Source organism: Pagrus pagrus, assembly GCF_965226575.1.
Source record: "Pagrus pagrus genome assembly, chromosome: 8".
NCBI lineage: Eukaryota > Metazoa > Chordata > Actinopteri > Spariformes > Sparidae > Pagrus > Pagrus pagrus.
The window spans coordinates 12,363,098-12,378,535 of record NC_140192.1 but is presented as its reverse complement, the minus strand read 5'-3'; the positions used below and the strand labels follow the sequence as shown (position 1 = coordinate 12,378,535).

The window sequence follows — 15,438 nt, the reverse complement described above, 5'->3', positions numbered from 1 at the left end:
TACTGTTCTACTTTGTTTGTATGTGGCAGACCCTGCCACCTTTCTGGCTTCAGTGTTACAGAGACCTTATTTTCCTCCAAGAACAGTTTATTTATTTAGTTATGAGTTTGTATTATTCGACAATCATATTGTAAATATTGCAAGACTCCAAGACTACATAGTGTCCCTTTAATCATCATCAGAAATCCATGAAATACAGAAGAAAAAGAAGATCGAGAGAAATGAGTTCTGCCTTTTTTCAGAATCGGGTAAAAAATCCAAACTCAACCCTAATCCTCTTCCATACTGGAGAGACAAAAGATGTAAGAAATAGTTTACCTATGTGATGATGACAGACATCTGAGCAGATTAATCCAAGTATTTTGAATATGATCATATATGAGTCATATTCCTGTGACCATTGAAGTTTTAAGAACTATTTCTCCAGCAGCAGCAGTTGGTCGCTCATTGACAAACTCTCAAATAACCAATTGAGGACATTGTTCTTAAAGCTGCTCTGTGTAACAATTTGTAGCAATTTACGCGTATTAATCACTTTATTAATGACCGTGCGTGAGTGTCATAAAAAATGAGGCCTTTGCGTCTCTCTCAGTTGCCTATTCAAGCCTTGGGCTAACATGAACAAAAACATTTCAACACAACATTAAAGTTCGAGAGCCCCTTTAATTAAAAATTATATAATTAGTAATGCTATGACAACAGTATTGTCTTACAGCTACTTCAAGTAGTGTATGCAGCTAAAGCTACTTGAACTTTGTGACTTACAAACATGATTTTTTGTAACTTCACAAATAAGGATTGTGCATACAAGAAACAAAGAAGCAGTGGTTCAGGAAGTATTCAAGTTATTAACTAGAAATACCACAGTGTAATTCATGGTACATTCAAAATGTTCAGTAAAAGTACAGATATATAACCAGCAAAATATATTTTAAATAGGAAACATTCAGCTTGATGGTTCCCCCCCTGCATGTTTAATGTCGTGTATTAGACTGTGCCGTATCAATGGTTCCTCCCCCATATTTTTATTCTCGTGTATTAGACTGTGCCGTGTCAATACAGTCTTCTCGAAGTATCTCATACCGCAGATCTTGCAAACGTACGGCTTCTCACCAGTATGGGCTCTTCTCGTGTGAACTGTCAATTGAGCATTACATACGAAAGCTCTTCCACATGTTTTGCAAATAAATGGCTTCTCACCTGTGTGGGTTCTCATGTGGACTAAAAGGGAACTGCTGAATCTGAAATCTCGACCACACATTGTGCATGAATACGGCTTCTCACCTGTGTGGATTCTTACATGCTTTTTCAAGTCTTCTGTCCGAGCAAATCTTTTACCACAGGTATTGCACGGATATGGCTTCTCACCTGTGTGGGTTTTCATGTGCATATGTAATCGGGATTTAAACTTAAAAACTTTCCCACAAGCTTCACAAGAAAATTGCCTCCCCTCACTTGTGTGCGTATTATGGTCAGTCTCTGACAAGTTTGATTTGGATACATCGATACTCTGACTTGGGACTCTGGGATGTGCTTTCTTTGGTTCTGGCTCATGTATCATTGATCGGGAGTCTCCATACATGCCCCCTCTCTGATCCTGGCTGTCAGCTACATGCCAGTTCTCAAAGAGGAGCTGGTGGTCACTTTCTAATTCTGGTTCACTGTGGTCACTTTCCTTATAAGTAGGAGTCAACACAAAGGTATCAGTCTCCAGCTTCAGTACAGGCTGCTCTCCCTCCTGACTGGTGCTGAGATCCCTCTGTTCCTCTTTAATCTGTGGAGGCTCTGGGTCCTCTTGGTCCAGACTGGAGTTCCTCTCCTGGTCACAGGGCTGCTGGTCAGAGAGAACCTCCTCCTCCATACAGTCATGTTGCTGTGGGAGCTCTGAAGGGACAGAGAACAAAATAAAAAAGACATTACTGTGATGACGAAAAGAAAAAATATGCAGACATGTGAGCAAATTACAGTGCAAGTTAAACAACCGGGGTTACATTCATCGATTTCTTCTGTTTTGTGTCATTAAATAAATACGTTTACAAACCTATCCTGTTTAACTTTATTTGAGGTTTCAAAACAACATCCAGCAGTCTGCGCTGACGATTGATCTCTTCCTCGTACTCGACGATAGTTTTAATAAAAACCCCGAATATTTCTTCAGCGGCAGCAGTTAGTCGCTCGCTAACAAAGTCTCTCAAACACTCAACTGAAGACATTGTTGTTTTTAATACAAATTAAATTATTTTCTGAGCGGAGACTATAGTACCATCTTCCAGTTACTTCAATATATTCATGCAGCTAACGCGCTACCAGCGTTTGTGTTGTTTACTTCCGCTGGGTGTGACGCTCATAAGTTCCGACAGAGGAAGTGCTGGAGCTTTTATTTGTTCCGCTTTCAACTGATGACATTTCATTAGAAACCCGGATGTTAAACATCACAGCAAAGATGAAGCCTAATTTCATCGCGTGTTGATACTGCTTTTGGTGACGTATATTGTGCGATACGATGCGGTGTACTGAGCAGTTTGTACTGTTTATTTGTATTGTCTTGCTTTATGTCCTCGATGTAATCTTATTTTCACTTAGATTTGATTGCATGTGCTACTGTTTGATTTACCTGGACTCCTTGTAAATTGATCTTTCTTAAATAAAGGTTTATTCAAAACATTTTTTTAACACTGAACAGTTTTTACACAAAACTAAATGGTAATCTACAATCTTTCCAACAAAATGTGACTCTCAAATTGCAAAATTATCTTTTATGAATTGACAAACATATGTGTAATTCCTTACACATTTATATTTTTGCATGTCCCCATTGGCACACAATGTATAATATACAATTATATATTTTTAATTATCTTAACCTATGAACTAACTATGGCATGTTAGCTGTCATGGTATATGAATGTTTTAGGTTAAAAAGTGGGGACTCTACTGCTCACATCTTAACAACTATCTCAGTACAAAAGTGATATTTTTAGTCTTTAGTATTGTTTCCTTGTTTTGAACTGAATTCACACTAGAACTACTGACAAAAAACAAAATGGTGGTCTTTTGAAAAATGAACCTTTATTAAGTTCGGCAAATGCCCTTATCCACACGACAGTCAGTCATCCACATAACAGTGTTACAGCCACTATTGTGCACCTAACCTGAACCAAAGTTGTTGTTCTGAGAAATGCTGTTGCTCCAACTTATGTTATGTGCTCAAGAACTAAGGCACGGTGATGTCATACATATTTTTACAGACCTGAAATCTCCTACACATGGTGTCTTGCCTGTATGGGTCATTGCTGATAATACTCAATATTCCACCTGTGACACTGAGGGCAGATTAGTGCAAATTATAAACACATTCATAGCCAAAAGAAAGACATGACACTCATGTTACCTAACCTGCTAACACACAATGTTAGTCCTATTTAGAACATAGGGTGGTGTTGCACTTCAGCCTCTTGTGGTCGAAATGATCATTACAAACACAAACTCAGAAAAATGTGCGTTTCAGAATAAAAACAGAACAAAAAAAGTTCTCCTCCAAAAAAACTTTTTTCCCCACTTGGTTTCACTCATGTAATAGAAAAAGATAACAATTCTCCTGCCAAAATTCTTCTCCCACCAGGTTTCAAACATGGGGGGCAAAAAACTTGTTTAAAATAAAAAAAAAAACAAAAACGTTTTCACAGATGAAAATTTGTCTCCTCAGGGGTTTTTAGCTGGATGGTTCCTCCCCTGTATGTTGCTTTTTGTGTTTTACGCTCATGTGCGTGGTCAGTACAGACTTCTCAAAGTACCTCTTACCGCAGATCTTGCAAAGGTACGGCTTCTCACCAGTATGGGCTCTTCTCATGTGAACTGTCACCTGAGTACTACGTGCAAAAGCTCTCCCACATGTTTTGCAAATATACGGCTTCTCACCTGTGTGGGTTCTCATGTGTTCTACAAGGGTGCTGCTACGTTTGAAATCTCGACTACACGTTGTGCATGAATACGGCTTCTCATCTGTGTGGATTCTTACATGCTTTCTCAAGTCTTTTGTCCAGGCAAATCTTTTCTCACAGGTATTGCACGGATATGGCTTCTCACCTGTGTGGGATTTCATGTGCATACGTAATCGGGACTTGTACTTAAAAGCTTTCCCACATGCTTCACAGGAATACTGCTTCTTCTCACTTGTGTGCATATTCGGGTTGATCTCTGATAAGTTTGATCTGAATACATCGATACCCTGACTTCTGCTTTTGGGATGTGTTTTCTTTGGTTCTGGCTCTGTATTTGTAGTTGGTCTGGAGTCTCCATACATGCCCCCTTTCTGGTCCTGGCTCTCAGCTACATGCCTGTTCTCAGAGAGGAGCTGGCGGTCACTTTTTGATTCTGGTTCACGGGGGTCACTTTCCTTATAAGTAGGAGTCAACATAAAAGTATCAGTCTCCAGCTTCAGTACAGGCTGCTCTCCCTCCTGACTGGTGCCGAGATCCCTCTGTTCTTCTTTAATCTGTGGAGGCTCTGGGTCCTCTTGGTCCAGACTGGAGTTCCTCTCCTGGTCACAGGGCTGCTGGTCAGAGAGAACCTCCTCCTCCATACAGTCATGTTGCTGTCGGAGCTCTGAAGGGACAGAGAACAAAATAAAAAGGACATTACTGTGATGACGAAAAGAAGAAATATGCAGACGTGAGCAAATTACAGTGCAAGTATAAATTCAAACAACGGGGGTTACATTCATCGATTTCTGCTGTTTTGTGTCATTAAATAAATCCGTTTACAAACCTGTCCTGTTTAACTTTATTTTCGGTTTCAAAACAACATCCAGCAGTCTGCGCTGACGGTCGATCTCATCCTCGTACTCGACGATAGTTTTAATAAAAACCCCGAATATTTCTTCAGCAGCAGCAGTTAGTCGCTCGCTAACAAAGTCTCTCAAACACTCAGCTGAAGACATTGTTGTTTTTAATACAAATTAAATTATTATCTGAGCGGAGACTATAGTACCATCTCAATATATTCATGCAGCTAACGCGCTACTAGCGTTTGTATGTTTACTTCCGCTGGGTGTCACGCTCACAAGTTCCGACAGTGGAAGTGCTGGAGCTTTTATTTGTTCCGCTTTCAACTTGATGACATTTTACTAAAAACTAGGATGTTTAACATCACAGCAAAGATAAAGCCTAATTTTATCGCGTGTTGATAGTCCTGTGTATCACTTTTGACTAACAGACATCCTTCCACATAAAGACATTACTGTGAATAATGATTTGCCGTGTTGACGGCCATGTTGGTTTTGTTGACGTATATTGTGCGAGACGATGCAGTTTACTGAGCAGTTTTTACTGAAACAAAATGGTATTTTACAATCTTTTATATTATTTGCCTTATTGAACAGAGGGGGAACAATATCTGACAGTAATAAAATAAGCTGTCAGGATGCGTTCCCCCTGTTGTAAATGGTCAAATTTAATGATATCAGCCTGAAAATCACAGGACTTATCTGTTGTGGGGAAAGAAGTCAGCAGTATGAATTTGAAAGATGTGTGAGCCTCCTTTCATATTGAACAGAGGGGGAACAGTATCTGACAGTAATACTCCAAGCTGTCAGGACACAGAGCTCGATACAACACCTGTTCTACACCTCCAATTAATGTCTTTTTACAGTGTGAACACACTTTTTCCAAACCTGCCTACGACGTATTTGGCACACAGCTATAGTGTGCAATAACCAATTAGCACCACAAGATGGCAGTGTAACGCAAAAGCGTCTGCCGGAAGTTCTGAGTAACATTATTTGGAGTCCGACAGAAACACACAACTGACGTGCGGACGGAGAACACCGAGAACAGGGTTGTGGTGAAGCTGTCTGTTTTGTCTGTCTGACAATGGAAACGTCTTCAGGTCATTGTTTGAAGAAGTTCGTCAACGAGCGACTAACGGCGGCTGCTGAGGAGATATTTGGAATGTTTGAAAAAACTTTATTGGTATACAAAGAGGAGATCATTCGTCACCGCAGACTGTTGGGCGGACTGACGCCCGACATAAAACTTGAGGAGACAGGTTTGTAAAATAGTGTTTTTAAGGCTGGTTGATGAAAACTGGGATCAGAAATGTCTTTATATTCTTATTCAAGTGGTTAAACTTGATAGTAGAATAGTAGGAACAAGGTCAGGACAGAAAGAAGACAACACGGCCTGACAAGTAATAATACCAACTGGGTAACACTGAGACAGATCTACGAGCTAACAAGCTAACTTACCTTCATTAGCCGTTCAAAACAAGATAATTCAGACTTTTAACAACGAAATCCGGGAAGATAATAAGAGAATGAGTTTGGTGTAACATGTTCTTTATTTGTTTTTCATAGTAGAGTATTAGACCCTTTACCTCAATTACAAGCAACAGTCCTACAATCAAAACATTACTTGCGTATAATCAGCAAAATGTATTAAGGTATTAAAAGTAAAAGTACTCATTGTGCAGTAAAATGCACCGCACTAGTGTTCATTATTGTATCTAACTAATATTACTGCTTTATTAATGTGTATGTTGTATTTAAATGTAGATGATTAACTGGTTTTTACTACTTCATATACTGTATTTACTGAATACTATACTGAATAATATGTTGAGCCATTTTCTTGATGGATGCGATTGTCGTGGGTAATTTTCAGGGTCATTTCCGTAGCTGTGGATGCATGGAGACCCTAACACTAAAGAGTACTTTCTTTATTCTTCCCCTCAGCTCTCCCACAGGCGTCAGTCTGTAAGGAGGAGGTTCTCCTTGACCTGCAGCAGTGTGACTCGGAGAACAGCGCCGGTCTGGACCAAGAAGACTCCAAGCCTCCACTGATTAAAGAGGAACTGGAGGAAGTCTGCACCCATCAGGAGGAACAGGAGACTGAAGTGTTAAAGTTGAGTCCTGGTTTTGATGGAAGTGACCACAGTGAAAATCTGACTCTACTTTTGGACCAAAGTTGGAGTGAAGCAGAGAGAGAACCTCAGACCAGCATTCCAGATGAGGGGACGCAATCTGACTCTGAAAGAAAGGAAAAAAAGAGCTCTGTAGACACAGATCCAGAGAGGGACAACGACCAGCATGTTAGAACAGGCGGGACGCAGTGCGTGTGCACCATCTGCGGGAAAAGTTTCAAAATAAGGAAATACTTACAAATACATAGGAAAATTCACACAGGCGTGAAGCCTTTCAGCTGCAAGTACTGCGGGAAGGAGTTTGTTTGTGGCTCATCTTTCAAGAGGCATCTGCGAGTGCACACTGGGGAGAAGCCTTATGAATGTTCTCTGTGTGGGAAAAGATTTAGTGTCAGCACAACGTTGAGAGTCCACTACAGAATCCACACGGGTGAAAAGCCTTTTAAATGCAAAACTTGTGAAAGAGCGTTCACCACCAGCTCAAACCTGAAGCAGCACATGACTCTACATACTTAAGTTGGAAATAGTAGACACAATGAAATGGTTAAGGCTGTTATTTCCTTTGTTTTTTAAACTGAATGATATCATGGGCTTGTTAGAGATTAATAAACCTTGGGTGTCCTTAAAAATCTGTACCTGCAGTACAGCTTGAATTTCTCTGACACACAGGCATTAAGTGTAGAATAAGATGACTTATTAAATAGATGTGCTATTATTCTTATACAGAAAAAATGTAGTTTTATAAGGTGAAATAAAAGTAAAAGTGTTAAAGATTGAGCAGTATTTTCAACTACATGTAACAATTAAGTAAAAATGCATTTTGCGAGTGTTTGAGAAAGTTTGTATGTCGGTTTCAAACCTGTGATAAAACATAAATCAGCAGAAAATGAATCAGCAACTGTTTTGATAATTAATCAATGAAGTCACAAGCAAAATTGCAGAACAGCTTATCCATTGTGAGGACTTGGAGGACATGACGTAATTAAGTGCTTAGAAAAGTCTGGGTTTTGACAACAAGCAGGGAGTTTACATTCTACCCAAAAAAAGGGTCTCGCACATTGCGGTTATTAAGTTGATTTGGTATTATTAGACTGGTTTACATTTGATACATTACATATGCTTTTAAGTAAACAAAATAATTAATCAATAAAGGCTACAGCATTGTATTCTTGGCACTCTGAAGAAGGCTTGTAACACCATTTAGACCTTGATATAAAGTTTACTAAAAAGGTCAAGTATGACGAATCCGTCTTTATCCCTTGAATAAAGAAAACTGGACATCTTTGTGGTTTTCTGAGGATTAAGCTGTGTGTTCAGGGGGATTCATGACCTCCTTATTGCTAACATCCTTTTTATGGCTCTGCTGTGGAGAGATATTTAAGATAACAAAATTTTAGAGTTTTATTCTTTTTGAGTTACACTTTCTTAAGATGGTTTGATTCTTAAGGTGGTTTGTTAATCAACTTTTTCTTTGAATATTTCTTTTGCTTTTATTGGTTGAATACCGGCAGTTAATTATACTTGAGAGCAAGGCTTCTTTGTGATTATTTGTGATATTTGTGGAGGTAAATTTCCACGCACATTCAGTATTTGTTGTCATCTTTTACGCCCTCATGTTGTCTTGTTGTTGACTAAAATGAACATGTTGCTGCCACAGAGGAAACTTCAACAGAAAGCGACGCGTTCCCTTTAAATCGGAGTAACATCATATTGTGTCCGGCGGAAGTAAGCGTCACTTACAGTATCACGGAGTCAACTGAGGTGTTGAAGTGAAATGATCTGAAGTATCTTAACTTATTCCCTCAAAATGTCTTCCGTGCAGTGTCTCAGACAGTTTGTAAATGAGCGACTGACTGCTGCAACTGAGGAAATATTAGAAGTCTTTGAAAAAACAGTGAAAGTGTACGAGGAGGAGATCAACCGTCAGCGCAAATTACTCGATATCGTTTTGAAGCCGGAGATAAGACTACACAGGATAGGTTTGTAATAAGCCTCTGTTAATAAATAACATGAGGGATTACGTGAATTTACAATGTTCAGCTTTTTGTTATTTGAAGCTACCTTTTAAAGTGCATAAGCTAATGCTCACGGTTATAGGGGCAGCATATCACCAGAGTAACTGGTAACTGCTGTTAACTGTAGCAGACGTTAGCTAGTAAGCTCAGTTAGCTGTGCAGCTAGAGGTTTTATTGGGGTCATCCCATGCCAACTCAACCAAAATCCAGAACTTTTCCCAGTGCATGTCACGGATTTTCTATAAAGAATCATGTTGAAACTGCTATTAAATTAACGGGACCTTGTAAAATCCAATATCTGTGCTCAATACTATTTAAGTTATGAATTGGTAGTTACAGGAAGTCATTTTTAATTTTTACCTGAATGAAGAATGTCATTTTCAAAAATTCATATCTCCACTAGTTTTCACTTTCTTGCAACCAAATGTTGGTTCTGAGTATTATTAATGTAGATCTGTCACATCTAGTTATTTGTTCCTGCATAACAATTTGAGTGCCATAGATCTAGTTAGATATAGCTTCAGAGCTGAAAAAAACAAACACTTTTCAGGTTATTTTGACTGTAGATTTTCCCAAGAAGGATTATTTTAACTTCCTTGAAACATTTGTAAAATGCAGCAATGTAAAGTGAAAACTAGTGGAGATATGATTTTTTGAAAATGACAGATTTTTCGTTCAAAAAAAAAAAAAAAAGCCTTCCTGCTACTTTATTGATTACTATAACAGTTCAGCAACAACTATATACATGAATGAATGTTGCCAAGTTTCCTTAGAGTCTCTTCGATGTTCGGGACAAATTTCAATCCAATCCAGTGAAAAATTAGTGATCGGTGAGACTTTGAATACACATACAGGAAATCACTAAAATGCTGAAATCCAGCATAGGGCCAAACTTTAAAAAATGAAAACCTAGCATCAGGAGTACAGCTACAAGTGCTTTCAAGGACCCATGAACTTAATTAAAGTGTTCACATTTAATCTATCCAGAAAATCTATGTCATGAAGTGGGAAGCCTGAGGTAATTTGGCAAGGAATTACCCATTAGCTGGCATTGCCGAGAGTGGGAGCTCAGAGCAGCGGAGGATTGTTGGTGTTTTACTATTTGACCATCGCCTTGTTAGATAGCCTAGCCTATGGCTAGTGGCAAGCTAGTTAGCATGCTTACTTTAATAGGTACCCCTCTTACACAATACAAAGATGTATTGTACAATACAAAGATGTTCTGTTGATGATTTGGATAATTTTTGAATGCTTCAAACAAGAAAACTTACAAATTGCACCTGTAAGTGAAATGTTTAATGTGGGTCCTGTCATGGTGTTTTCACACTGTGGTATTGCTATGTTTACATATTCAAAGGGTCTGAGAAGTTTCTCCCGACACTACATGTGTGTAGCTATGGATTGGAGCTGCTTTAAATTAACCACTAAGAGTGCTTCTCCTGTCCTTCCCTTCAGAGATATCACAGTCTGTCTGTGATGACAAGGTTCTCGATGGCCAGCAGCTCTGTGTTCAGGAGAGGAACTCCAGTCTGGACCAAGAGGACCCAGAGCCTCCACAGATTAAAGAGGAACAGGAGGAGCAGCTTGTACTGAAGCAGGAGAGTGATTTGTTCAAGTTTAGACCCACTTGTGAGGGAAGTGATTGCAGTGAAGAACAAACCCTACTTTTGGATCCACTGCCACTGACCATCATCTCAGTTGAAGCTATAAAATCTGAATCTGACACAGTGGGCTCAGGCCTATCAGAACCCTGTGACCACCACCTTTCTCACAACTCTCACACAGCGACGAGCCAAGACCCTGAAAGAGGAAACCAAGAGGATGCAAGTAGTGATCAGAAAACGGAGAACAAACGTTTCAAATGTGTGTTTTGCCCTGAGGAGTTTAATGATAATTTGATGTTAAGAAATCACAAAAAGACCCACATCAATGAAAAGCGTTTCAAATGTGACACTTGTGGGGAAGAATTTGCCCGGAAGATACGTTTGAAGACACACATGATGAGTCACACCGGGTTAAAGCCCTTCAATTGCGGAGTTTGTGGAAAGGAATTCTGCTGGAAGTCGAGCTACATCAGTCACATGAAAATTCACACAGGTGAGAAGTCCCACTCCTGCATCACCTGCGGGAAAAAGTTCTACCGCGGCACAGATCTGAGGAGGCACATCCGAATTCACACAGGAGAGAAGCCGTACAGCTGCGTCCACTGTGGGAAGGGGTTTTCTCGCTTTTCAACTCTCACCATTCACGGCCGAGTCCACACGGGGGAGAAACCTTATAAGTGTAGCTGGTGTGGGAGAATGTTTGCAGCCAACGCAAGTTTGAAAATACACACCAAAGTCCATACAGGGGAGCCGTTTGAATGCAACCTTTGTGGGAAGAATTTTGCTCAGCACAGAAAATTGAAATTACACAAGATGATCCATAAATGGGCAAAACAGCAGCGCTGAAATTTCTTTTTAGAAATGTTCAGAAAAAAAACAAAACTTAAGTAAGATTACAGTATTGGGACTCACCTCGAACTGCCATATTGGACATGTTGCAGAAAGTCAAGTCATCAAAACTCTAATCCCTAGATTGATTTATTTTCTACTGTTGCATTGCTTGTTAAATTCAACATGTTAGTACATTTTCCCCTGAAAGGATCAGATTACTTTTGTGTGATTGTCCAGATATTATTATTGTTATTATTATTATTATCTCACATTAAACATGCTCTCATGCGTGAGGGTTTTATGTATACTTATCAACCTTTGCTCAAACGTCCCCCAAAACATCACACTGCAGTTCATATGAAGGTTACGTCATGTACAGTTATCCAATCCTACATCGAAACTGGAGTAGACTGTAGCCAGTTTCTTGATTTTAATTTTCCGATGTCCCTGATGCAGCTTGCTGGATGTACTTGTCAGAAATCTTATCTCCAAACAAGCTTGTTTGTAATCTGTATGGTTTTGTGATCAAACTTGAATCCAATAAATTACATAATTCGTCTTCTCAATTAATGTTGAACTAGTTTTTTTTTCTGTTCACATGGAAAGATTTTTTAGGGAAGTACTTTGTATTTTATCTCGTTTTATTATTTTTTTTAGCTGTTTTTTGTATTTCTTCATGTTTTATAGACACATTAGAAAGAGGGTAAATTATGAGTCCACATTCCAGATCACTGGGTGGCGGTAATGAGGCCGGAAGCTGTTAGGCAACCACCAATAAAATCAGAAGAAGAAGAACAAGAAGCCGAACAAGACGAAGAAGAAGAAGTAGAAGAAGAACTTTTCATGCGGAAGTAAACAGAGAACTGGCCAGTCCAGTTTTCGCAAATACTTTGATAAAAGTTTTTGCAGGAAGAAGTATCTCACTCTCAGTTCAACAATGTCTTCAGCTCAAAGTATGAGACAGTTTGTCTGTGATCGGCTAACCGCGGCCGCACAAGAAATACTGGGAGTTTTTGAGAAGAAATTGGAAAATTGCGAGGCAGAAATCGCTCGTCAACGCAGACTGTTGGACTCTGTCTTCACGCCTGAGATAAAGTTACACCGGACAGGTTGGGAAAATTCATCTTTTTTTTCTAATGAAGCCAATTCTGTGTTAAACAGTCGCAGGTATTGGTCAAGTCATGTGTTATTTTTCTCAGCTATGTCGAGCCTCAACTTCCAGACGAACCACTTTAACAGGTGTAACAAAACATTAGTTTTCGAGAAGATAACGTGATGAGTGGGATCAGCATGTTGTTAAATAGGCATAAATATATGTGTCCAAATTGTTAGTGGCATTACACTGTATTACACTTACTACTGTCACAAAGCGTGTTAGACACGTGAAGCCTCGTTACATGCGGAAGTCGCCATAATACTTCGGTCCTATCTCCTGAGGGTCGATAAAAACTTGACAATAATTGACAGATCTTAAACATTGCCAGAAACCTGAACTCGGCCATTGGTCTTTATGTTAGACAACTTTGTTGACAACAAGCAGTTGTGGAAACTAACCAGTGGTTGAATGTAACTAAGTACATTTACTCAAGTACTGTACTATTTGTAGGTTTTGTAATGTCCAGCCACCTGCTTAAAGCGAATAGGAGGCAGTATTTCCCCCTTTCTCAAGGTTTAGTTCAAACCCTTTTTGGCATTTATCCTATATATTTCATTTGTTTCCTTGCAAATTCAATATTGCACGTTGTTAAAATTGTAAACACCGAAATAATTACTTCTATCTATATATTTAGTTACCCATATATTCACCATTGCACAGTTGTTGGAGGTTTACATTGATTCTGAATTTTGAAAGCTCATTCAATTTGTTCATTTCAGTTATTGTCAACACAAAAAGCCTTTTGTGTTTTGGCATTTATTACAAACAAAAACAAAATGTACAAAAATATCAGTGCAGTAGTAGACAGAAATATTTGCCGTGGTGTTCAGTGCATTAAAAAAAAATGAAGGCTAATTACTGCAGCAGTCGAGACCATAAATATAGAACACAAAAATTACAATAAAAATTAAAGGAAATACTATAACAAGTATGCATGTTTTAGACCTACAAAGCTGTACAGTTTTGTGCAAACCTCTTCATCATGGGTTGTGCAAAAGTTCACGGTATAAAGAATATATGTCATGGGATGATGATCAAAGATGTCAGCTGAGACAGACGTCCACTGGGGGGACCTTGTTGATGCAGATAAGAATAAAGGGCAGGGTGGTAATTCATCACTGCGGGTGGCTGGACTGGACTTTGCTTCTAAAAATACCAAGATGTGGCAGGGCAGTTACTTTAGTTCAGACACCTTGTTTTTTAAAAACATGTTAGGGCTGTGTTTATTATACAGTGTCAACAGTGATGTGACCGGGCTAAGATAAATACAATGTGAACTCTGTAGCATTTTGAATGGTTTTTGTAAAGCCTTCTGTACATGTAAGATATGATTCATAAGATTTTTAATTTTAATATTACAGGGAGGATTTATTCATTATTTCACTCAGATGATGTCAGCTCCATAATACATACATCACAGTGTCATCTGTCCTCTGTATACAGTATGTTTACTTTTTACGTTGCTGCTTTTCTCTGCACCTGACGTGGTGTCTTTTCAGGAGTTGTTGTTTGAGATGATGATAAAAGTCGTTTTTCTGGAGCTTCTGCATCTTTGTGTTTACTGAATAACTTATGAGGCTGTTAACTTCTCTATGGTAGTTCCTCTGGTTGGCTTGACTTCTTCATCATCTCCTGCAGCACACTAGTCGCTACAGCGACTCATTATCACACCCCCAGGCCAGGAGGACATATTACAGAATGTATTACAGAAGAGACAGCCTGTACTTGGCTGCTTAGCAGTGGATATCTCTGCAATGCAGTACAAAGACATCTTGGACATAACACCAGAACTGCCACTTCTTCACGCTCGTTGATAGGGTTAGTTCATTTTTTTTAATTTTTAAAACTAAAATAATACACCTTTATGTACAAATTTGATGTACTGGCACTCAAATGGAGTATTTTCATGTTATGCAACTTAAAATTTGTACTCAATAATCATACTGTTTCAGTTCAGAGAAAACCATCTATCTCAAAATTCAGTGATTTTAAATTTGATTATTTCAAATTGATTATTTTATTAAACATGTGATGATTTTATAGAATACAATCCGTTGCAGATTAAATTACCCAACAGTATTGAGCTCAAATCTAAACATCTAGAGGGTTAACATACAACATACACATTAATAGAGCAGTAATATTAATCCAAAAAAAAACTAAACTTCATGTTCAATAGTAAAAAACTGACTGGCAAACATTGACATTTTTACTGCACAATGAGTACTTTTATTTTTGATATTTTAGAGACATTCATCTGACATACTTCCATGGTTTAACTTTAGTAAGGTTTTGAATGCCTCACTTTTACTTTTGGTGGAGTACTTTCACAGTGTGGTATTGCTACTTTTATTTAAGTGCATAGTCTGAGTACTTCTTATAAGCTTATAGGCTTATACAATATATTTCCTCATTAAATATTAAAACTGTGATTCCTAAACCTTCTGGCTTGTGATCACTTACAATAAGGTCCAGCTGGGGTCATGTTACAGATGTCTTTGAGTTGTTGGTACTCAAAGACATCAAACTTCTTGCCTTGCTTTGTCAGTCCTTGAGAAGCGAACTGTTGTGTGTCTAATTAACACTGTTCATCGTAGACTTTCTTAATCACAACTGTTGAATACAGGCTTATTAATGTGCAGCATTTCATCATTGTCTCATTTCGTTGTCCTTCCCTTTTAGAGCTCGCGCAGTTATCTGTCAATAAGGAGGGGGCGGTCCTTCGGAACAGGCCGCAGACTGGCTCCAGTTCGGTCCAACCAGATCCTGCACGTATCAAAGAGGAACAAGAGGAAATGTGTGTCAGTCAGGAACGACAGCAGCTTGCACAGCAACAGGACACCAATGTCTCTAAGTTGACTCCAGCTTGTGAGGAAAGTGTCCACAGGGATCAATCTCAGAATTTGGACAAAGA

The 15,438-nt window shown here is 38.8% G+C and overlaps 4 protein-coding genes across 4 annotated transcripts; 2 read left to right on the top strand and 2 right to left on the bottom strand.

Moving 5' to 3' along the window:
• Positions 1-83: 83 nt before the first annotated feature.
• On the bottom strand, positions 84-2,740 carry LOC311261127 (uncharacterized protein). The gene is made up of 2 exons (XM_084359522.1): positions 2,042-2,740; positions 84-1,884 (listed from the first exon to the last, which is right to left on the bottom strand). Exons 1-2 carry the CDS (start codon positions 2,211-2,213, stop codon positions 947-949), a joined length of 1,110 nt encoding a protein of 369 aa, XP_084215648.1. The 5' UTR covers positions 2,214-2,740; the 3' UTR covers positions 84-946.
• Positions 2,741-3,049: 309 nt separating this feature from the next.
• On the bottom strand, positions 3,050-5,050 carry LOC311261225 (uncharacterized protein). The gene is made up of 2 exons (XM_084359714.1): positions 4,768-5,050; positions 3,050-4,605 (listed from the first exon to the last, which is right to left on the bottom strand). The coding sequence occupies exons 1-2, from the start codon at positions 4,937-4,939 to the stop codon at positions 3,713-3,715; spliced, it is 1,065 nt and encodes a 354-aa protein (XP_084215840.1). The 5' UTR covers positions 4,940-5,050; the 3' UTR covers positions 3,050-3,712.
• Positions 5,051-5,802: 752 nt separating this feature from the next.
• Positions 5,803-8,084, top strand: LOC311261433 (uncharacterized protein). The gene is made up of 2 exons (XM_084360044.1): positions 5,803-6,045; positions 6,731-8,084. Exons 1-2 carry the CDS (start codon positions 5,871-5,873, stop codon positions 7,432-7,434), a joined length of 879 nt encoding a protein of 292 aa, XP_084216170.1. The 5' UTR covers positions 5,803-5,870; the 3' UTR covers positions 7,435-8,084.
• A 536-nt stretch (positions 8,085-8,620) lies between these two features.
• LOC311261432 (uncharacterized protein) lies at positions 8,621-11,934 on the top strand. Its single transcript, XM_084360043.1, has 2 exons — positions 8,621-8,897; positions 10,389-11,934. Exons 1-2 carry the CDS (start codon positions 8,726-8,728, stop codon positions 11,381-11,383), a joined length of 1,167 nt encoding a protein of 388 aa, XP_084216169.1. The 5' UTR covers positions 8,621-8,725; the 3' UTR covers positions 11,384-11,934.
• The last annotated feature ends 3,504 nt before the right edge of the window (positions 11,935-15,438 follow it).

Coding starts and splice junctions, on each gene's coding strand:
- LOC311261127 (XM_084359522.1), bottom strand. CDS start 2,213: ATGTCTTCAGTTGAGTGTTTGAGAGACTTTGTTAGCGAGCGACTAACT. Junction 1,885..2,041: donor AATAAAGTTAAACAGGATAG/GTTTGTAAACGT, acceptor CTGTCCCTTCAG/AGCTCCCACAGCAACATGAC.
- LOC311261225 (XM_084359714.1), bottom strand. CDS start 4,939: ATGTCTTCAGCTGAGTGTTTGAGAGACTTTGTTAGCGAGCGACTAACT. Junction 4,606..4,767: donor AATAAAGTTAAACAGGACAG/GTTTGTAAACGG, acceptor CTGTCCCTTCAG/AGCTCCGACAGCAACATGAC.
- LOC311261433 (XM_084360044.1), top strand. CDS start 5,871: ATGGAAACGTCTTCAGGTCATTGTTTGAAGAAGTTCGTCAACGAGCGA. Junction 6,046..6,730: donor CATAAAACTTGAGGAGACAG/GTTTGTAAAATA, acceptor TCTTCCCCTCAG/CTCTCCCACAGGCGTCAGTC.
- LOC311261432 (XM_084360043.1), top strand. CDS start 8,726: ATGTCTTCCGTGCAGTGTCTCAGACAGTTTGTAAATGAGCGACTGACT. Junction 8,898..10,388: donor GATAAGACTACACAGGATAG/GTTTGTAATAAG, acceptor CCTTCCCTTCAG/AGATATCACAGTCTGTCTGT.